The 22,959-nt window shown below is 44.3% G+C and overlaps 1 protein-coding gene across 1 annotated transcript in view; it reads right to left on the bottom strand.

Annotated features, from left to right (window-relative positions):
* The window catches only part of ass1 (argininosuccinate synthase 1), a 163,168-nt gene extending 140,654 nt beyond the window's left edge, over positions 1–22,514 (bottom strand). The window contains exons 1-2 of the mRNA XM_043720419.2: positions 22,370–22,514; positions 3,527–3,639 (exon numbers count right to left, since the gene is read on the bottom strand). Coding sequence (XP_043576354.1) covers positions 3,527–3,634 — 108 coding nt within the window. The 5' untranslated portion in view covers positions 3,635–3,639; positions 22,370–22,514. The remainder of the gene's footprint in view (positions 1–3,526; positions 3,640–22,369) is intronic.
* Between the last annotated feature and the right edge of the window lie 445 nt (positions 22,515–22,959).

Below are 22,959 nucleotides of genomic sequence, written 5' to 3'. Positions count from 1 at the left end.
TTACAGTGAAATAAATTGACATTTGATATCGATCAAATAAGATTATGGACACAGTGATAGGCTGTGAAATAGGACGTAAAATAGTTATGGGATATACTGGTAGATTACAGGTACCTGAGAAGCTAAACATATATGGAGCATAGAGGTTTGTAGTTCTAGAGGCTGAGTTCCTTGCAGTATTAATGACATCTGATATTATTTAGAGCGGCAAGGTGGCTCAGTGGTTAGCACTGCTGCCTCACAGCAGCAGGGACCCAGGTTGATGCCAGCCTTGGGTGACTATCAGTGCGGAGTTTGCACATTCTCCCTGCATCTGTGCGGATTTGCTCCGGTTTCCCCCACAGTCCAAAGATGTGCAGGTCAGGTGAATTGGCCATGCTAGATTGCCCATAGTGTTTGGTGCATTAGTCAGAGGGAAATGGGTCTGGGTGGGTTACTCTTTGGAGGGTTGGTGTGGACTTGTTGAGCCAAAGAGCCTGTTTCCACACTGTAGACCATCTTAAAAAAAAAGTTAGTCACTTTCTAAAACTCCATGAATAACTCTTTTCTGAGCAAGATTTGTATTCAGTGGGCATAATTTGAAAAGGTTAAGAACTTCAGACACTATTAGACAAAAAGAGTCTAGTCAAAGCTTTACTTTTGAAGGAAAACTTAAAGCAAGATTTGGTCCAGAAAGAAGCTGTGGGACCAGGAGAAGGAAATGTTCAATCTTCAGTAAGTATTGACATACAGTTAATACAAATCCTTCCATAGCCAGTGGTATTACTGAAAGGGTACCAAACAAGTCAATATTTTCTTAAAAACCAGCTTGGCTGTCCACTAACTGAAGGCAGATAGCATCTTAGACACTTAAGTGGCATTTTCTTGGCTGGCATCATGTCAGTGGCAGCACAGACAGTGCCACATAGGAAGGTCATCAACTGCAAGGCAGCAGCCTCCATGCTGCTTCTTGATGAAAAGGGACAGAGACAGAGACTCAATGGCCCAGGCAGGAAGTCAACTGCGGGCCTCAATGCTGCATACACCTGATCATGCTGGTTAATCAGCCCTAGCCAAGAAAACAAATCTCTACTGAAAGTAAAGGCGTCCTCACGTTTCCTTTTCCTTAACAGTAACCATTTTCTCAGTGACATTGCTGAGGCTGCAGAGCTCCCATAACTCTGATAGGGCAAACAATGTAGTATTCCTTTCTACCTTTCTTAATTTGGAATCCCCCTACCCACTATTCAAATAGTCCCAGCAATACTGCTGTTTTACTTAATCCTCCATGCACAGTTTTATATCCCAATATTGTTGGCAGTAAAAATATCATTCCACGTAAGAGCTTCCTGAAAACCCATCTGCTTCAGTGAAGTACCTTGGGGAAAGACATCTGCAGTAACAGTAATGATTGCAATGAGATCAGCCAGAAGGATTTCATGGAATAGGAGCTCCCTGAGTAGGCCTGCTAATCTGATCCAATCAGGGAGCCTTGTCTGACAGATAAGAACAGGAGTGTCAGTTAGGCGGTAGTGTGGGAAAAAGAAAAAAAGCAGGAGATTATAAAAAAAAAAGAACAGGAGTGTCAGACATTCTGTTCATTCGGAGAGCTGGCTCTGAGGGAGCTGGACCAGTGCCAAGAACTCTCCACGTGTAAGTAAAGAGATGCCAGCCTCTCTGAAGTTATTTCAGCAACATAACCTGATCGGATGTTTATGTAACTCTAGATGCCCATCAGAGTGTTTGGTTCTTAACTGCCTTCTGAAATGACCAGTAAGGCATACAGTTTGCAAAGTGACTTACCAGCACCTTGTCCAGGACAATTACAGATGTCCCTTAAATGAATTAAAAGCAAACACTTTGTTCCAGAAAGTGAACAATGAAAAGTCTGCATTCTCATTCCTTCAGCTGTGAAGTATTGGAAATATATGGATGTAATTTTTTTTTCTCAATTTTGTCTTTTTAGCTTCTTTATGTGAACTGAATTAACCACTTAGTTTGCATTTTGCTGATTTCTCAATCTGTTCGTCTCATTTGCATATAATACTTACTGTTTGTTCATTCACACATATACTAGATGCCTGTTGCTATAGCTGTATCATTATCAGCTCCCACATCCAGCAACTTATATGGTACTTTTCTGTTAAAAAAAAAGGAGTTGAAGGCTGCAGGAGAATGCCTCATAAATCAGAAAAGGACTAATTAACCAGCTTGTGAGGCAGAATACAAGGAGCTAAAGTAACACCATGAGCCACAAAAGTAATCAATTTGTAAATTTAAGTATTGGTCTGGTGATTTTCAATAATCAGTGCCAAGCAAATACAAGACCAGGTGCTCTTGTGATCTCATCCCAACAACCACTTTACACTTTGGGGCGGCCTGGTGGCTCAGTGGTTAGCACTACTATCTCACGTTGCCAGGGACCTGGGCGCATTTCCCGACTCAGGCAAGCGTCTACATGGAGTATGCACATTCTCCCTGTGTCTGCGTGGGTTTCCTCTGAGTGCTCTGGTTTCCTCCCAAAGTCCAAAGATGTGCAGGTTAGGTGGATTGGCCATGCTAAATTGCCTGTAATGTCCAGGGATATGCAGGCTAGGTGGGTTAGCCATGGGAAATGCAGGGACAAGGTAAGGTGGTGGTTCTGGGTGGGATGCTCTTCGGAGGGATAATTGGCCTACTTCTACACTGTCGGGATTCTTTGATTTCAGGGTTTTCAAATGTAGATAACCTAGTATCATATAATCTCTACAAGCCATTTGGCCCAACAAATCCACACCAATCCTCCAAAGAGTAACCCACCCAGACCCATTCCCCTACATTTCCCCTGACTATTGCATCTAATCTACACATCCATGAACACTATTGGCACAGCCAATTCACTTAACTGGCACATCTTTGGATTGTGGGAAGAAACCAGAGCACTTGGCGGAAACCCATGCAGACACTGGGAGAATGTCTGTGTGGAGTTTGCACAGTCACCCAAGGCTGGAATCGAACCCGGGTCCCTGGTGCTGTGAGGCAGCAGTGCTAACCACTGAGCCACCAGTGCTAACCATTGAGCCAGCTACCATGCCACCCCTGTACCAAGGACCCTTGTATCTGTGCAAGTGAACTTGGTACCTACTACAAATAGGAGAAAGTGAGGACTGCAGATGCTGGAGATCAGAGTCGAGAGTGTGGTGCTGGAAAAGCGTAGCAGGTCAGGCAGCATCCAAGGAGCAGGAGAATCGATGTTTCAGGCATAAGCCCTTCAAGAGGAATAGGGTTTATGCCCGAAACGTCGATTCTCCTGCTCTTTGGATGCTGCCTGACCTGCTGTGCTTTTCCAGCAGCACACCTACTACAAATAGGTCAGTATTCATGCTTCTAGCGTTTGATTCCAACTGCCATCTTCACATTACCTTTCAGTAAATTTATTCTGCAGTATAATTGTTTAACTTCCATAACCTGACAGTATAATTTATTTTTCAGTCACAGAGGGCAATTATGTTAAATCGCTGATCTTCGAAATAAATTACATAATTTATTAAAAATTCAAATATCTTACCAGATATGCAATAACTTCATATCCTTGTTCTTTCAGCCAAACCAGAATACATGAGGTGTCCAATCCACCACTGTAGGCTAAGACAACTGTGCCTTTAGATTGAGACATTGTGCCTGTAGAAAAAAAAGGGAAAAATCAAACAAAGGCATTACACATTGCTGCAATTAGCAAGGAAACTACATAAAATTGCTTCTTCTGAAAATACCCTGCTTATTTAATATGATCATGGCTGATAATACTATTCAATACCCTGTTTCTGCTTTCTCCCCATACACTTTGATCCTTTTAGTCCAAAGAATTATACCTATCTGCTTCTTGAAAACATTTGGCTTCAAATGGAGACAGAGGGGAGCAGTGGAAGGATTTCGGAATGGAGGGTTATGACTACTGGTGTTCCACAGGCATCAGTGCTGGGACCTCTGCTGTTCGGGGTCTGCATAAACGATTCAGAGGAAAATGGGACTGGTCTAATCAGTAAGTTTGCAAGTGATAAAAAGATTGGTGGAGTTGCAGATAGTGAGAATTGTCAGAGAAAATGGAATAAATTTAATCCAGACAAATGTGAGGTGATGCATTTTGGAAGGTCAAGTACAGGTGGAAATTACACAGTGAATGGTAGAACTCTTTGTAGTATTGATATGCATAGGGATTTGGGTGTGCACAGGTCCAGAGATCACTGAAGGTGGCAGCGCAGGTAGATAAGGTAGCAAAAAAGGCCAATGGCATGCTTGCCTTCATTGAAAGGGACATAGAGTATGAGGATAGGCACGTTATGCTGTAGTTTTATAGAACTTCAGTTAGGCCACACTTGGATATTGTGTGCAGTTCTGGTCACCACACCATCAGAAGGATATGGATGCTTTGGAGAGGATACAGAAGAAGGTTGACCAGGATGTTACCTGGTATGGGGGATTTTAGCTATGAAGAATGGTTGGATAGACTGGATTTGTTTTCACTGGAACGCAGGAGACTGAGCGGCAACATGATAGAATTACATAAGATTGTGAATGGCGTGGAAAGTATGAGGCTTTTCCCCCAGGGTGGAGGGGTCAATTATTAGGGGACACAGGTTCAAGGTATGCAGGGGGAAGTTTAAAAGAGATGTGCAAAGCAAGTTTTTCACAGAGGGTGATGAGTGCCTGGAATGCACTGCCAGAGTAGGTGGCGGAAGCAGACACAAAAGCAGCATTCAAAAAGCACTTGGACGAATACACGAATAGGAAGGGAATAGAGGGATATGGATCCTGCAAGTGAAAACAGTTTAGTATGGAAAGACAAAATGTGTCAGCACAGGCTTGGAGGGCTGAGGAGCCTGTGCCTTTGCTGTATTGTTCTCAACTGCTTTCTGTGGCAGAGAATTCCTCAGGTTCAACACTCTGGGTGAAGAAATTTCTCCTCACCTCAGTCCCAATGGCCTACCCTTTTATCCTTAGATTGCGATTCTTTTGATTCCCCCTCATTCTTCTAAGCCCCAATGAATATAATCCTAATTGAGCTAGTCTCTCTTCAGAGATCAGTCTGTCTGAAACTTTCAATACACATCCTCCATAGTCAGAGCATCCTTGCTCACCCTCCAATCCATAGGAACTGTTTCAGAGTCCACAGAATCTTGAAAGATGACCATCAATGCATCCACTATTTCTAGGGCCACTCCTTAAGTAAGTTAGGATGTAAATAAACCCAGGGGATTTGTTGGTCTCAGTCCATCAATTTCCCAAACCATTTCATGACCAATGCTACTGATTTTTTTCAGTTCTTCTCTCTCACTAGTCCATGTGTTCCCCACCATTTTTGGAATGTTATTTGTGTCTACCTTTGTGAAGGCAGAATCAAAATATGTCGTAGGTGATCTGCCAACTCTTTGTTCCCCATTATAACCTTGTTTATTTCTAATTGTAAGAAATCTATCTTCACTAATCTTTTTCTCTTTGTATAGCTATAGAAACTTTTACAATCAATTTACATGCTCCCCATAAGCTCACTTGTACTACTTTTAATTAATCCTTTTGTCCTTTTTTGCTGAATTCTAAATTGCTCCCAATCCACAGGTCTGCTATTGCTTTTGGTCAATTTTGCATGCCCTCCCTTGGACCTAATACCATCTTTAAGTTTCCCTTGTTAGCCATGGCCAAGCCACCTTTCCCATTTTATTTGTGTGCCAGACAGGATTTAAATAGTTATTGCAGGTTGAACAAGTTGGGCTTGTTTTCATGGGAGCTTTGAATACTGAGGGATAACTTGATGGAGTGCATAAGATCCTGAATGATCTTGTCAAGGTGGACATGGGACAGATGTTTCACCCTGTTGTATAACTGGGGGATGCCCTTTGAGGACAGAGATGAGGGAATATTGTTTTCTCTCAGCTAGTTATGTGACTGTGTAAGTCTACCTCAGGAGGTGATGGAATAGGAATATTTGAATATTTTTAAAGGCAGAAGTAGACACATTTTTGTCAGGCAGGGGAATCAAAGGTTATAGGAGGTCAATGGGAATATGGAATTTGAAACACAGAGATCAATCATAATTTTATTGAATAGCAGAACCAGCTTGAGGAAACCAAATGATCCACTTCTGCTCCTATGTATGCTTGGCTGAGGAAGAATCGCACTCCTAGACCTCCAAGGATGATAGTGCTGAGGTATTAGAGGAAACATCTTGACACCACTCCAAGTGACCCATCCTCACAAGGAGATTTAATAGTGCCAGGAAGCACAGGTGGAAACACATACAGGCTCCACAGGTGTTTCCAGTCAGCACACCACAAACATTCACTAGGCCCACCACCACCAGCTTGGAAGTTATAGCCGAGAGTCAACTTGCATCTGGAAAAAAAAGACCGTCAGCATGGCTGGCCTGTCTATTCACAGGCCTTGCCAAAGTCTCCTTACCAAACCTCCACAGCCAACTGCCTCTGCTTCAGAGCAGGGTTCCCCCACCCCAGCTGTGGATACAGGGAGTTCACTGAAACACAGTGGGAGGCAGAAAAAGAATAAAACATATTGAGGGTACTTAGATGGCACGGGTGAAGAAGGTTATTTGTAAATAGCACGATGTATATAAATACTAACGGTTTTCATTTTCATGCATGTGCTTTTGACGTTCCCTGTATGAATACTATGTGTTTACACACTCGCTGGCAGCTGTTCAGGGACACACGGAGCCTAAAAATATAGAGGTCCGTGCAGCCAGCTGACACCTTTGGCCCTCCTGGTTCAATTTCTTGAATGGCTGGATACTTCTTTACTCAAAAAAAAAATATAGCTTTGACAGATTTGTCCAGCAGTGGCTGTGCCAGGGAGGGTCAACGCTGCAAAGTGCCCTAAAGTAAGCAGGCTGCATGCCCGCAACCCAAGTTGTTGCCCTTTTAAAGCCCCAAGTGCAGTCATTGGTACAGCTACCTTCCTCACAGCACAAGTTACTTACCCCACCCACTCAGAGTGCGGTTGCAACCACCTTCTTCCCATTGTGCATTTTTGATTTCAAGCACGATGCAAAGTGACACTGCAAGCTCCACTCCAGCAGATTCTAGCCTCAGCCTGACTGAGTCAGTGACCAGCGCCTCCAGCAATATCCCTGTACCCTCCTAATAGCCCATTCCATCAATTCCATAGGAATCACGCTTCTCTACCAAACCAGTCCAGATTTGCCAACTCTTCCCATCCAGACACTGGTATATGGTGTGTACAGGCCTGGGGTGGACATTCGCTGTCTCCCTTTTGACAACATCCCTCCTCTATTACACCCTCCCAGTCATGCTTTACAGTATCAACTCCTTCAAAATCCTGCAGCCCTCTTCACAACTAAACTCCAGCCTGACCAGAAAGCTGCTGTGGCTCAGTGCTACACATCAGCTGCACTTGCCCTCCCCTTAACTTCCTGTGCTAAGATGCGCCTGATTCACCGGTCACTTCACAGACTGCATTACTCAGTACTTTCTTTGGAGTTGCATATATGACTGCCCACCTGCTACAACTTCAGGGTATTTCCCATATAAGCTACTAGCACAGGAAGCAGGTATAAGACTGATATAGCTCACAGCTGTCCGATAAGATGTGCACCCCTTGGAACTGAGAACTGCTTATCGGTAATGCAAGTTGTCAGTTTCTGTGATTTGCGGTTATTGACATGGCATAGCATGTCAAGCAGAGATGCTGTGAGTAAGCTGGTAGGATCTAAGTGAGTGAGCAAGTGCTAAAGGAGCAAGAGCCCGAGATGCAGCCTAGTGCAGTCTGCAAATTGTGCTTGTCCTGGTGCTCAGTGGCCCCAGTGCAGCCTTTCAATGCAAATTACCAATGTGCCTTGCAATGCAAGACTTTACTTCCAGAGTGCACTGCCAGTGCATATTAGAAATGCCAGATGGTCATCATGCATTGCCAGACAGTGAATGCAAACATCTATAGAGGACATTGCGTTCTGCTGGTGTCCTCACATTGTGACCCAAGATGTCGTTGCCCGGTATCCAACACGGAGGTGGTTCAGAGCAAGAGGTAGACTGAATCCACTAGGTACATGCTTTGGCTTCCTTGTCAATTTTTTTCCCCAACAACCACCTTCTTTGATAAATATGGTTAGATGGGAGTGTGAATATTAATCATGAGACATGCGGTGTTATTAATGACTATTAATTAGTATGTTATTGCTTTCTAAAGAGTCACACCACTTGTGAAAAGCATAAAGGATGGAGCAAAACAATCTCAACATCAAGATGGGCCTCACTGCACTCAACATCAAGATAGGCCTCACCCAAATCTGCCACAAATCTCACTTGTTGCTTTGATTCCTAGAAGATCTTTTGCCATTGGCCACATTTATTGTGAACTCCACCACCAGAGAGCAAGGAGTACACTCGTGCAGCAGCACAGAGAATAGGCCTAAACTGGTCAGTTTGTCTTCATAAGAAAAACCTCTCATCTTTGGAGTCAGTCTGGTGAATTGTTGGGTTTGTTTTCAGCAAGAAAGTTCAAAACGGAAAGCAGTGCACTCCAAAATTGTAAAATACATAGAGGAAGAAATTCTCCTCATTCTCTCTCAAATTGAAGTAGCTGAAGTAAGCATGGACCTCTGAACGATGCTGTGAGTGTCAGAATTTCATTGATCAGCAATTTTTTTTTTTTTTAAGAACAATAAGACTGTGCTATTTTGTAGATTAAGGTGCAGAGATAGCCTTTAGTAAAGTGATGTGCTCTATCTGTCTGATATGGGAGATGAGAAAGAATTTAAAATGATCCTGATGATTACGTCTGCAGGAAGAGTGTTGGCTGTGAATCTTATTGGAGCACATCGATTGTTTGGAGTGCCAGCTTGGGACAATGAGGAAATTAAAAGAACCAGGGAGTATGATGGATGGAAGCTTCAGGAAAGTAGAAAAACTGCAGACACAGTCAGTCGGTTAACTCGAGGAAAGGTAGGATAGGTAGATGGGTTGTGCAGCAGACTTCTGTGCCAACTCAAACAAGTATGTTGTTTTGGAAAATGTAGGGGGTGATGGACTCTCAGTGGAATGTAGCACTGGCAGCCAGATTCCTGGTACCGAGACTGGCACTATTTTAATGAGGAGTATGTCGGGTTCCAAGAGATCGATCGTGATAGGAGACTCTCTAGTCAGGTGCACAAGGATGTCGCAGATAGGGTGCAAAATATTCTCAATGGGAAGAGCAACCAGCAGATCGTTGTATACATTGGTATACAATGACATAGATTAGAACCTTGGACCCTGGTGCTGTGAGGCAGCAGTGCTAACCACTGAGCCACCGTGCCACCCCACGGATGAGGTTCTGAAGAGACAACATAGAAAATTTGGCAGGAGATTAAAAAATAGGTCCTCAAGGGTAGTAATATCTGGATTACTCCTGGTGCCACAGGCTAGAAAGATTAGGAAAAGGAGGATAGAGCAGAAGAATGCATGGCTGAGGAACTGGTGCAAGGGGCAGGAATTTGAATTTCTGGATCATTGTAATCTCTTCTGGGGTGTACGTGATCTGTATAAGAAGGATGGTTTTCTCCTGAATTGGAAAGGGACAAATATCTTGGCAGGAAGATTTACTAGAGCTACTCAGGGAGTTGGGATGTCATGTTACAGCTGTACAGAACATTGGTTTGGCTACTTTTGGAATACTGTATGCAATTCTGGTCTCCTTATTATACCAAAGATGCTGTGAAACTTGAAATGGTGCAGAAAATGTTTATAAGGATGTTGCTGGGGTTGGAGAGTTTGAGCTATAGAAAGACGCTGAATAGGCTGGGGCTATTTTTCCTGGAGGATCAGAAATTGAGGGGTGACCTTATGGAGGTTTATAAAATCATGACAGGCATGGAGAGCAGGAATAGGTGAGGTCTTGTCCCCCAGAGTAGGGGAGTCCAAAGCTAGGGGGCATAGGTTTAAAGGTGAGAGGGGAAAAAATATATAAGGGATCTTTGGGACAACTTTTTTTTTTTTTACACAGAGGTTGGTGCATTTACTGCCAGAAGGAGTGGCAGAGGCTGGTACGATTACAACATGTAAAAGATATATGCATGGGTACATGAATAGGAAACATTTGGACAGATATGGACCAAATGCTGGCAAATGGGACAAGATTAATTTAGGATATATGGTCAGAATAGATGAGTTGGACTGATGGGTCTGTTTCCATACTGTACAACTCTAGGACTCTATAACTGGGTTGCAAGGAAATGGCAGATAATTTAAAACAATACATTGATCTTCAAGGTCAAGGACACTACAAACACCCCAAAGATTACAAATAATCAAGGCACTAATGGGAGGAAAGATCTTGTAACAGTCTCTTTCCAAGGGTCAAGTATTTGACAAATTAAAGGCAGACGATTCTCCAGGTTCTGATGGCCTGCACCCAAGGGTTTTTAAGGAAGTGGCTGTAGAGATAGTAGAGTAGAAATATTCCAGTACTCCATGGATTTCAAGAGGGTTCCAGCAGACAAGAAAATTGCAAACATGACATCCTTCTTCAAAAAAGGAAGAAAATTATAAACAGTATTACTCAAGTATCCCTGTACTCTGGTCCTCCTGATATAAAGGCCAGCATTTCATTAGCTTCTTGATTGTTTTCTGCACCTGCTCATGACATTTGAAAGATCCATGCACCTGAATCCCTAATTCTCTTTTTGGAAGTCCACTGTATTTAACTTCATTCCATCTAGAAAGTACCCTAATCTAACCTTTTTCAGTCCAAAATGGATAACCTCACACTTGCTTACATTAAAATCCATCTACCAGAATTTTGCCCATTCACTTAATCTATCCATATCCCTTTGTAATTTTATGCTATCATCTACAGAGGAACCTCGATTATCCAGCATTCAATTAACTGAATTTTAGATTATCTGAACAAGAATGCAAGGTCCTGATGCTTGGTTAACAATGTTGTTATCTTGCATTCTATTGATGGTATCCAATTAACTGAATGAAAAACGCCCCACCCTAGTCCTTTGCGTAACCCAGGTTCCTCTGTAATGTGTCTGCACACTGCCTAACTTTGTCATCAGAAAACCAAGTTATTAATAAATAATGTGAATAATTGAGGCCCTAACACAGATCCTTTGGGACACCATTAGTCACATCCTGCCAATGTGAGAACACACCTATTATTCTCATTGCTGTTCCTGCCACTCAACTATTTTCCCAGCCATGTCAGTAATTTGCCCTTAACAGTCTCTCATTTTATCAAATGACTTCTGGAAATCCATATAAAATACATCCATTGGCTTTCTCCTATCCACTAGCTTTGTCACCTCTTTAAAAAAAATCAATGACATTTATCAGGCAAATCCACAATTAATTGAAAATTTAGATTAGATTACTTACACTGTGGAAACAGGCCCTTCGGCCCAACAAGTCCACACCGACCCGCCGAAGCGCACCCAACCAGATCCATTCCCCTACATTTACCCCTGCACCTAACACTATGGACAATTTAGCATGAGCTGAAAAATGTGCTGCTGGATTTAGTTACCCATTCTTGATTATAGACTCCAACAATTTCCCCACCACAGATATTAGGCTAACTGGCCTGTAATTCCTGGTTTTCTTCTTATGGCCTTCCTAAAAAGCAGAGTACACTTGCAATTTTCCAATCCAAAGGAGGACTCCAAAATCTAGGGATGTCTGCAAAACTGTAGTTAGAACATCTACAATATGCTCCCCTACTTCTTTTAATACCCTTACATGGAAACTGCTAAGAATCTGTTACTCTTTAAACTCTAATTTCCTCATTGCCAATATTTACTTTAATTTTATTTAGTCCCTGATTCCATTGCACTACTAATTTGCCCTGAACCTCTGGTAAGCTATCCTCCTTTGGTACTGTAAATATTGAGGCAAAGTAATTATTCTGTCATTTCCCTGTAGTCATTGACAATGTCCCCAGTTTCAGTCTTTAGTGGGCCAACATGGCTCTTCATCACCTGTTTTCTTTTTACATAATTATAAAATTTCTTATTGATTTTGATGTCTCTTGCACATTTCCTTTCATAATCGCCATGGGGAAGCACAGTGGTCAGCACTGCTGTCTCACAGCACCAGAGATCTGGGTTCAGTTCCTGCCTTGGGCAACTGTGTGTGTAGAGTTTGTACATTCTCTGTGTCTGCATGGGTTTCCTCCGGGTGCTACGGTTTCCTCCCACAGTCCAAAGATATGCAGGTTAGGTGAATTGGCCACGCTAAATTGCCCGTAATGTTAAGTGAAGGGGTAAATGTAGGGAATGGGTCTGGGTGGGTTGCTCTTCGGAGGGTCGGTGAGGACTTGTTGGGCCGAAGGGCCTGTTTCCACACTGTAGGGAATCTAACTAATCTAATCTAATCCCCTTTAGTAGCTCTTATAAACTGTTTTGTGGCCCTTTGCTGGTCTTTGTATCTTTCCCCATCAGCAGGATATGTGCTGTTTTTTGCATTTTAGTTTTTAGCATTTTAGTTTTTATGCTATCCATTACTTCTTTAGTTGTCTATGGCTGTTCTTTCAGTGAAGTGTAGCTTTTCCCTCTTAACGGTATAAATGGGTTTTGTATTAAATGGTTCTTTAAAAATCAGCCCATTGGCCCATCTGATCAAGATTCTGTTGTAATCTGAGGTAACCCTCTTCGCTGTCCACTACACCTCCAATTTTGGTGTTAACTGTACTTCTTATGCTCGCATCCAAATGCAGCACCGATCCTTGTGGCACTCCACTGGTCACAGGCCTCCAGTCTGAAAAACAACCCTCCACCACCACCCTCTGTCTTCTACCTTTGAGCCAGTTCTATATCCAAATTGCTAGTTGTCCCTGTATTCCATGAGATCTAACCTTGCTAATCAGTCTTCCATGGGGAACCTTGTCGAATGCCTTACTGAAGTCCATATAGATCACATCTACTGCTCTGCCCTCTTCAATCCTCTTTGTTACTTCTTCAAAAAACTCAATCAAGTTTGTGAGACATGATTTCCCATGCACAAAGCCATGTTGACTATCCCTAATCAGTCCTTGCCTTTCCAAATACATGTGCATCCTCAGGATTCCCTTCAACAACTTGCCCACCACCGAGGTCAGGCTTACTGGTCTATAGTTCCCTGGCTTGTCCTTACCACCCTCCTTAAAAGTGGCACCGCGTTTGCCAACCTCCAGTCTTCCGGCACCTCACTCGTGACTATCGATGATACAAATACCTCCGCAAGAGGCCCAGCAATCACTTCTCTAGCTTCCCACAGAGTTCTCGGGTGCACCTGATCAGGTCCTGGGGAGTTATCCACCTTTAACCGTTTCAAGACATCGAGCACTCTGTAATCTGGACATTTTGCAAGATGTCACCATCTATTTCCCTTCGGTCTATATCTTCCATATCCTTTTCCACAGTAAATAGTGATGCAAAATACTCATTTAGTATCTCCCCCATCCAATTCGGTTCACGCAATATATCAAGAAATGGTTGGCGATCAAGACTACGAGCCCTGACAACATTCTGACAAAAGTACTGACAGCTCACTCCAGAACGTGTTGCTCCCCTAGCCAAGCTCTTCCAGTACAGCTACCTGACAATGTGGAAAATTGAGCAGAAGAATGGACTGCAGATGCTGGAGATCAGAGTCAAGAGTATGGTGCTAGAAAAGCACATCTGAGGAGCAGAAAAAGCGACGTTTCAAGCAAAAGCCCTTCATCAGGTATGAGCCTGGGAGCCTTGGGGGTGGAGAGATAACTGGGAGAGGGGTGGAGCTGGGAGGGCGGGGAGGAAGATAGCAGAGAGTGCAATAGGTGGATGGAGGTGGGGGTAATGGTGATAGATTGGAGGGGAGGGTGTTGCGGATAGGTGGGAAGGAAGATGGACAGATGGAACAGGTCATGAGGGCAGCGCTGAGCTATAAGGTTGGAACTGGGGTAAGGTGGGGGGAGGGGAATTGAGGAAATTGGTGAAATCCACATTACTGCCATGGAGTTGGAGGATCCCAAGGCAGAAAATAAGGCTTTCTTCCTCCAGGCGTTTGGTGGTAAAGGAGTGGCGATGGAGGAGGTCCAGGACCTGCATGCCCTTGGCAGAGTGGGTGGGGGAGTTTAAGTGTTCAGCCACAGAACAGTGGGGTTGGTTAGTGTGGGTGTCTCGGAGATGTTCTCTGAATCGCTCTGCAAGTAGGTGTCTTGTCTCCCCAATGTAGAGGAGACTGCATCAGTAGCAACGGGTACAGTAAACGACATGTGGAAGTGCAGGTGAAACTTTGATGGATGTGGAAGGCTCCCTTGGGGCCTAGGACAGAGGTGAGAAGGGGGGGGGGGGGGGGGAGGTATGGGCACAGATTTAGCAATTCCTGCGGTGGCAGGGAAGGTGCTGGGAGAGGAGGGTGTTGGAGGGAGTGGACCTGACAAGGTATTCGCGTAGAGAATGGTGTTTATGGAAAGAGGATAGGGATGGGGAGGGAAATATAACTCTCGTGGTAGGGTCCATTTGTAGGTGGTGAAAATGGCAGAGGATTTTGCGATGTATACAGAGGTTGGTGGGTGGAAGGTGAGGACCAGGGACGTTCTGTCCTTGTTGTGGTTGGAGGGGTGGGGTGTGAGCGCGGCGGTGCAGCAACTGGATGCTGGAGTGCATGAACCACCACATGGAAGGGGAAATTGTGGTCTTTAAAGGAGGAGGTCATCTGATGTGTTCTGTGGGACTGGTCCTCCTGGGAGTAGATTAGATTAGATTAGATTAGATTAGATTCCTTACAGTATGGAAACTGGCACTTCAGCCCAACAAGTCCACACTAAGCCTCTGAAGAGTAATCCACCCAGACCTATTCCCCTACCCCTGACTAATGCACCTAACACTAGTGGCCGTGCTAAATTGCCCATTCACCTGACATGTACATTTTTCGATTGTGGGAGGAAACCGGAACACCTGGAGGAAACCCACGCAGACACAGGGAGAATGTGCAAACTCCACACAGACAGTCGCCAGAGGCAGGAATCCAACCCGGGTTTCTGGCGCTGTGAGAATGTGGTAGAGGCAGAGGAATTGGGAATAAAGGATAGCACTTTTGCAGGAGGCAGGGTGGGAGGAGGTGTAATTCAGGTAGCTGTGAGAGTTGGTGGGTTTGTAGAAAATGTTGGTGTTGTGTCGATCACTGTTGATGGTATTGGAGAGGTCCAGGAAGGGGATAGAGGTGTCAGGGATGGTCCAGGTGAATTTAAGGTTGGGGTGGAATGTGTTGGTGAAGTTGATGAACTGTTCAACTCCTTGTGGGAGCACGAGGTGGCGCCGATGCAGCGGAGGAAAAGGTGGGGAGTGGTGCCGATGTAACTGCAAAAGACAGACTGTTCCACGTAGCCGACAAAGAGACAGGCATCACTAGGGCCCATGCGGATGCCCATGGCTACCCTTTTTGTCTGGAGGAAGTGGGAGGATTCGAAGGAGAAATTGTTGAGGGTGAGGGCCAGTTCAGCCAAATTAATTAGAGTGACAGTGGTCGGCCAGGGTAGTCAGGTTTGTGGATCTTGGGAAGGAGGTAGAACCGGGGTTCCCAAAGTATGAGGTTGGAAGCTGTGGGTGAGAGATCCCCTGAGGTGATGAGGTTGTGTATGGTCTGAGAGATGACGGTTTGGTATGGCAGGTGAGGTTGTGGTCGAGGGGATGGTAGAAGGAGGTGTCTTCAAGTTGACACCTGGCTTCAGCGGTGTAGAGGTTAGTGCGCCAAACTACCACTGCACCCCTCCTTGTCTGCTGGTTTGATGGTGAGGTTGGGGTTGCAGCAGATGGAGTTGAGGGCTGCGCGGTTGGAATGGGTGAGAGGGGTGGACAGGTTGAGGCAGTCAATGTCCTGGTGGTAATTGGAAATAAAGAGGTCAAAGGGAGGTAACAGACCAGCACGGATTGTCCAGGTGGGTGGGATGTGTTGGAGGTGGGCGAAGGGGCCCTCAGAAGATGGGCTGGAGTCTTGATAGAAAAAGTAAGTTCAGAGGCAGAGGTAGCAGAAGAAGTGTTCGATGTCACAACATGTGTTGAATTTTTTTTTTCCCCCGGGAACGGAGGATGATAGGGGGATTGAGAAAATTGCCCAGGTTTGTCTTGTACATAAAAAAGGATGAAATTAACCCAGCCAATTACTGCCCTATCAGTCTAATTTTGATCAGTAAAGTTAGGAAGAAGGTGTCATCAATAGCGCTATTATGCAGCACCTGCTCAGCAGTAAACTGCTCAGTGACGCCCAGTTTGGGTTCTGCCAGAGTCACTCAGCTCCTGACCTCATTACAGACTTGTTTCAAAAACTGTCAAAAGATTTTTTTGAGAAGATTTGTAGCTCAGGTGGAGGTTCAGGTTGTAGGTTGTAGGTTTGCTTGCTGAGCTTGTAGGTTCTCAGACATTTCACCTTGCTAGGTAACATAATCAGTGAGCCTCTGGTGAAGCGCTGGTGTTCTGTCCTGCTTTCTATTTATGTGTCTTGGTCTGTTAAGGTGGGTGATATCATTTCTGGTTCTTTGACTCAGATGTTGGAAAATGGGGTCCAAATCGATGCGTTTATTGATGAAGTTCCAGTCTGAATGCCAGGCATTTAGGAATTCCCATGTGTGTCTCCGTTTTGCCTGTCCTAGGATGGATGTGGTGTCGAAGCGGTGTCCTTCTTTGTCTGTACGTAAGGATACTGAAAACAAACCTACCAGCTCAGAAGCAAATTTACAACACAAACCTTCTCAAAAATCGCAAACCCACCTATGGGGACAATACTCTCAAAACTAGCCTGAAGATGGGAACCCAATGCCACCTGACTGAGTGCCACCAACAAACATCTATATTTCCTACATGAATGCCTCAGGAAACAGGTTATTAGCAAAATGTGTCAAGTACAAACCACCGCTCAACACCCCACAAGCCAGAAGAATAGCAGAACAGAACAGCCACAGAATGTTGCGAGAAATGATAAATCATGCCCACAGCCGACTCCATCAGTATGAATGGGAAATTTCATGCCAAAAAACACTTTGTACACCAGCACGACTGATGCAACAGGAATCGATAAGCACATTAAATGAGCCATCAGCATCAAAACAACAGCAGACCAAGAAAAGGAAAAAAAAAACTATCCCTCCAAGAAAAACTGGACAAGCTCTCACAAAAGAACAACGCAGACAATTCAGAAGCTTGGATTAAGAACCTATCGGACCGACCATTAACAGACACAGAAAATGCTATCCTAGCAAGAGGGATGAACTACAACTACAGAGACACAGACAAAAAAGGACTTCCTAGCAGCATTAGAACCAACCTTGAAAGACAACGGACTCACGGAAGAAACCCAGCAGACCACCAGACAGACAATACTAAGCAGGGAAAAAGAATGGAACACCCTCAACACAGGAAAGGAAAGCCCTAGAAGGACTCAGAAAAGACAGAAACATTGGAATCCTACCTGCAGACAAAAGGCTCATGACCATCATCCTAAACAGAACAGTTATTTGAAAAGGTGAACTTACTGCTCACAGATACTGACACCTACCAATAGACGATAGACCTGACTCCACAGCTAAAAACCCATATCACAGCACCACTGAAGAAATCTATACATCAGGCGAAATTAACAAGACAGATCTCCAAAGAATGAAACTCGATGGATCCAACACACCCCACTTCCATGGATTACCTAACGGACACAAGCCAGGGGCCCCTTTCAAGCCCATAGTCTCAGTCCCTGGCACACCAACATACAGACTAATAAAGGAACTTCACCATAAACTGTGCTACTCTCTCCACTCCACCCAAGAATTCCTAATCATCATGATCAAAAGACACCAAGATAAAGAGGATGAAGTAATGGTCTCCTTCGACATAATGGCTCTCTTCACATTAATTAACATCAACCTGGCCAAAGAAACACTGATCTCACTCCTAGACAAACCAAGGATACAAACACCAGACAGCACCAACTCCATCAGCAAGGACAGCAAACTCAAGCTAGTAGACCTATGCCTCACTACCCACTTCACCTTCAAAGACAAGACCTACAAACAAATTAACGGGACTCCCATGCGATCACAAATATCAGGATTCTTAGCAGAAGCAGTAATGCAGAGACTCAAACGAATAGCCCTCTCCAAAATCCAACACAAGCTTTGGGTCTGCTATGTGAATGACACCTTTGTCATCACGAAACAAAACAGATTAGAAGAAACCTACAATATTGTCAACAACATCCTCACAGGCATAAATTTCACCAAAGAGGAAGAGAACAACAACAGACTCCCCTTCTTAGATGTCACAGTGGAACGAACAGGCAATAGAGAACTGCAGACCAGCATCTACAGTGGAACGAACAGGCAATAGAGAACTGCAGACCAGCATCTACAGTGGAACGAACAGGCAATAGAGAACTGCAGACCAGCATCTACAGTGGAACGAACAGGCGATAGAGAACTGCAGACCAGCATCTACAGTGGAACGAACAGGCAATAGAGAACTGCAGACCAGCATCCACAGTGGAACGAACAGGCAATAGAGAACTGCAGACCAGCATCCACAGTGGAACGAACAGGCAATAGAGAACTGCAGACCAGCATCCACAGGAAAGACACACACACACACACACACATTTGGATTTGGCAGTGCCGGTGTTAGACTGGGGTCGACAAAAGTTCAAAATCACACAATACCAGGTTATAGGCCAACAGGTTTATTTGGAAGCACTAGCTTTCAGAGCACTGCTCCTTCATCAGGTAGTTGTCTGATGAAGAGCAGTGCTCCAAAAGCTAGTGCTTCCAAATAAACCTGTCGTACTATAACCTGGTGTTGTGAGATTTTTTAAACTTTGTATAAGCCAGATACTTCACTACAGGAGCATTCATCCCAACACTCACAAACAGAGCTGCATCAGCACATTATTTAACCAGGCCACAACAAACTGCAGCACCCAGGAACTACGAGCAGCAGAAGAAAAATACCTACACAGTGTATTCAAGAACAATGAATACCCGATAAACACAGTCCACCAATTCTTAAACAACTAACCAAAACAAGACGACAACACACCCAAAGACTCTAGCCACACAACTATACAAAGACATCTCGGAGATGACTACCAGACTACTCCGACCCCTTGGCATCATGGTAGCCCACAAACCTACCAACACACTGAAACAGTTATTGATGAACCTAAAGTACCCTGTACCAATAAAGAGCAAAATGAATGTCATTTATAAAATACCCTGCAAGGACTGCAACAAACACTGCATCAGACAGACAGGCAGGAAACTAGCCACCACGAAACACAAACACCAACTAGCCACCAAAAGACATGACCAGCTATCACTACTACCCTTACACACAGACGAAGAAGGGCACCACTTTGACTGGGACAACACATCCATCCTAGGACAGGCAATACAGAGACATGCATGGGAATTCCTGGAGGCCAGGCATTCAAACTGGAACTCCATCAGTAAACACACTGAGTTGGACCCTAATTACCAACCTCTGAGAAAAAGAACCGGAAATGCTATCACCCACCTTAAGAGACCAAGACACATAAACAGCAAGTGGGACAGAACACCAGTGCTTCACCAGAGGCTCACTGATGATGTTACCTAGCATGACGATGAAACGTCTGAGTACAAACCCACCAGCTCAGCGAGCAAATTAACAAAAAGAGCTGAATTCCAGAGGTGAGATGAGATTGAGAGCCCTTGACATCAAGAATGCATTCAACTCAGTGTGGCATCAAGGAGTCCTAGCAAAACTGGAATCAATGGCTATCAGGGGATAACCTCTCATTCCTGGCGCATAGGAAGAAGTCAGTCATCTCAGCTCCAGGGCATCCCTGCAAGAATCCCTAAGTAGTATCCTAGGCTCAACCATTCTCAGTTGCTTCATTAATGACCTTCCCTCCATCATAAAGATCAGAGGTGGGATGTTTGCCAACGATCACTCAATGTTCAACACCATTCGTGACTTCTTAGATACTGAAGCAGTCCATGTTCAAATGCAAAAAGATCTAGACAATATCCAGGCTTGGGCTGACAAGTGGCAAATAACATTCATGCCACACAAATGCCAGCTTATGACCATCACCAGTAAGAGATAATCTAACCACCACCCCATGACATTCAATGGTGTTATCATCACTGAATCCCCCACTATAAACATCCTGTGGATTATCACTGGCCAGAAACTCAACTGAACTCACCACATAAATACAGTGGCTATAAGGGGAGATCAGAGGCTAGGAACACTGCAGCAAGTAACCCACTCCTGACTCCTCAGAGCCTGTGGTATATCTACAAGACACAAGTCAACAGTGCACTTGCTCCAACAACACTCAAAAAGCTTTACACCATCCTGGATAAAGCAGCCCACTTGATCGGCACCACATCCACAAGCCTCCACTCCCTCCACTACCAATGATGAGTAGCAGTGTTGAATGCACCATGTCGAATACAAGTTTTATTTCATATCAGCATTGTAAATTTGGAAGACAGCATAATTTATTGATGTAGGGATACACTCATCTATCAACTGTACTATATTCCAACTTCCTGCACAGCAATGTACAAAATGCATTTGCAAATTCACTGCAGCATATCAACAAGGCTGTTTTGACAGCTCCTTCTAAACAAGAGACTTCTACCACCTAGACAATCAAGGGCAGCAGATTCATGGTAACACCACCAATGGCAATTCATCTCCAACCACATTTCATTCTGGTTTGGATTCATAATAAGTGTTCCTTCACTGCCACTGTGACAAAATCATGGAAACTCCTTGCCTTACAGCACTGTGGGAACACTTACACCACACACTCTGCAACTATTCAAAAGCAGCTTAATCACCAATTTCTCTGATGAAATTTCTTACACAATATTTTGCTTACATTAAAGTTTATATCACTAGCGGGTTAATATCCCCACCTCTAAAACAATCTTTTTTTGTTAGTGCCTCTCCCAGTTTTACTCAAGCAGTTACATTTAATAGCATCTGACTCTTGGAGTTTGAAAACATAACCCTGACCAGTTAAAAGTTTAAAATGCATTCAGAGTCATATACAGTAGTTATACAGCATGAAAACAGACCCTTTGGTCCAAACAGTCCATGCTGACCATAATCCCAAACTAAACTAGTCCCACCTGCCTGAACTTGGCCCATATCCCTCCAAATATTTGCTTTCATTTATGTATTCAAATGTCTTTTAAACATTGCAACAGTAAATGCGTGCACCATTTTCTCTGGAAGTTCATTTCACACATGAACCACTCAGTAAAAACACTGTCCATGTCTTTTCTAAATCCTTCACCTCTCACCTAAAAATATGCCCCCTCATCTTGAAATCCCCCATCCTGGGGAAAAGACACTTGCTGTTCACCTTATCTTTACCACCACCCTCCCACCCATGATTTTATAAACCTCTAAGGTTACCCCTCAACCTCCTACACTCCAGTAAAAAATGTTCCAGCCCATCCTTGTAACACAAACCCTCCACTCCCAGCAAAATCCTCTCTTGAACCTCCTCCAGCTTAACAATATCCTTCTTCGTTTTGCAGATCATGTTAACAAACAGAAAGGCTTATTACAAGTCATGATTTGGAGATGCTGGTGTTGGACTGGGGTGTACAAAGTTTAAAAAAAAATCACACAACAGCAGGTTATACTTCAACAGGAGAAAGTGAGGACTGCAGATGCTGGAGATCAGAGCTGAAAATGTGTTGCTGGAAAAGCGCAGCAGGTCAGGCAGCATCCAAGGAACAGGAGAATCAACGTTTCGGGCATAAGCCTGAAGAAGGGCTTATGCCCGAAACGTCGATTCTCCTGTTCCCTGGATGCTGCCTGACTTGCTGCGCTTTTCCAGTAACATATTTTCAGCTATAGTTCAACAGGTTCATTGGAAGCACTAGCTCATGCTTTCAATTAAACCTGTTGGACTATAACCTGGTGTTGTGTGATTTTTAGCTTATTAGAAGCATCAACATCGCTTTAATGGGGTTTGCAGTCCAGCTTTAGAAAGGGAACTGACCAAACACTGTAGAAATTCTAATTCTAGAAAAAACTGCCTTTGGATTCCTTTAAGCAACACAGGACCTGAATGTCGTCATTCACATTCGAAAGAGTTACTTTTCACTCCCAAAAGTCAATAAAAAAAAGTTAAAACAACTTTGCAAAAGACCTAAAAAGTAACACCAAATCTGCAAACTTCAGGAATTGGACCAGACTGAGTTTTGAAATAACAGCGAAAAATAAAAGTTTCCTGGTTTGAAGTGAAATCGACGTGTCAGAGACAAGATGAAGAGGCTAACATTTTTTTTTCTAAAACTGTAAGGCATAAAGTTTCCTGATCGTTTTGGTCTATGTATGTGCTTTACCTGTGCACCGATTCCCCCTCCCCACACTGAGGACACATCTCACCTGGGTCACTCTGTCGGTTAGTCACTAACGCTCGAGCTTCGAACCTGTACCACTCGCGCTGGATATGATTCTGCGCACAACCTGCCAGCGAGCGAGTTATAAACAGAGCTCGGCGAGCATCGTCTCACTTCGCGGGGGTTGGGGGAGGGACAAAGAGTCGGACGATGGGGGCGGGGCACGGCGGGACCTGCTCGGGATGGGGAAATCTGTGGGCTTGGGGCTCTCATGGGAGTGCGGCATGGTGTGCGAGGTTTTGGTTGAATGGGGGCGGGAATGGGCGGGGCCAGTGTGAAGGGTGGGTCTTGATGAACCGTTGATTGACAACAGCATATGTCAAAGCTCCAGACCTGTTCGCCCCGCCCCCCACGCGCATCATGGTGTCACGCGCGAGTCAATTATGTCCAGCCCTGCCTTTTTTTCTCTTTGGCCCAAGATGATTGACAGGGCATTGATGGATCCAAGGGTCTGGGCTCAAGGTCAATGGATGCTATTTGAGATTTAAGTCCCTCTTCACCCAAAAAGTCAAACTGCTGCAGTAGCTCCTGCTGACAAGGAGGCCACTCAGCCCACACCTGTTTCCTGCCGGAATC

This window comes from Chiloscyllium plagiosum, unplaced genomic scaffold (assembly GCF_037043375.1).
Source record: "Chiloscyllium plagiosum isolate Xiang-an unplaced genomic scaffold, Cpla_swu_hap1 HiC_scaffold_21, whole genome shotgun sequence".
In the NCBI taxonomy this organism is placed as follows: domain Eukaryota; kingdom Metazoa; phylum Chordata; class Chondrichthyes; order Orectolobiformes; family Hemiscylliidae; genus Chiloscyllium; species Chiloscyllium plagiosum.
Note: the sequence above shows the minus strand (reverse complement) of the source record. Positions and strands in the feature narration are given on the sequence as shown.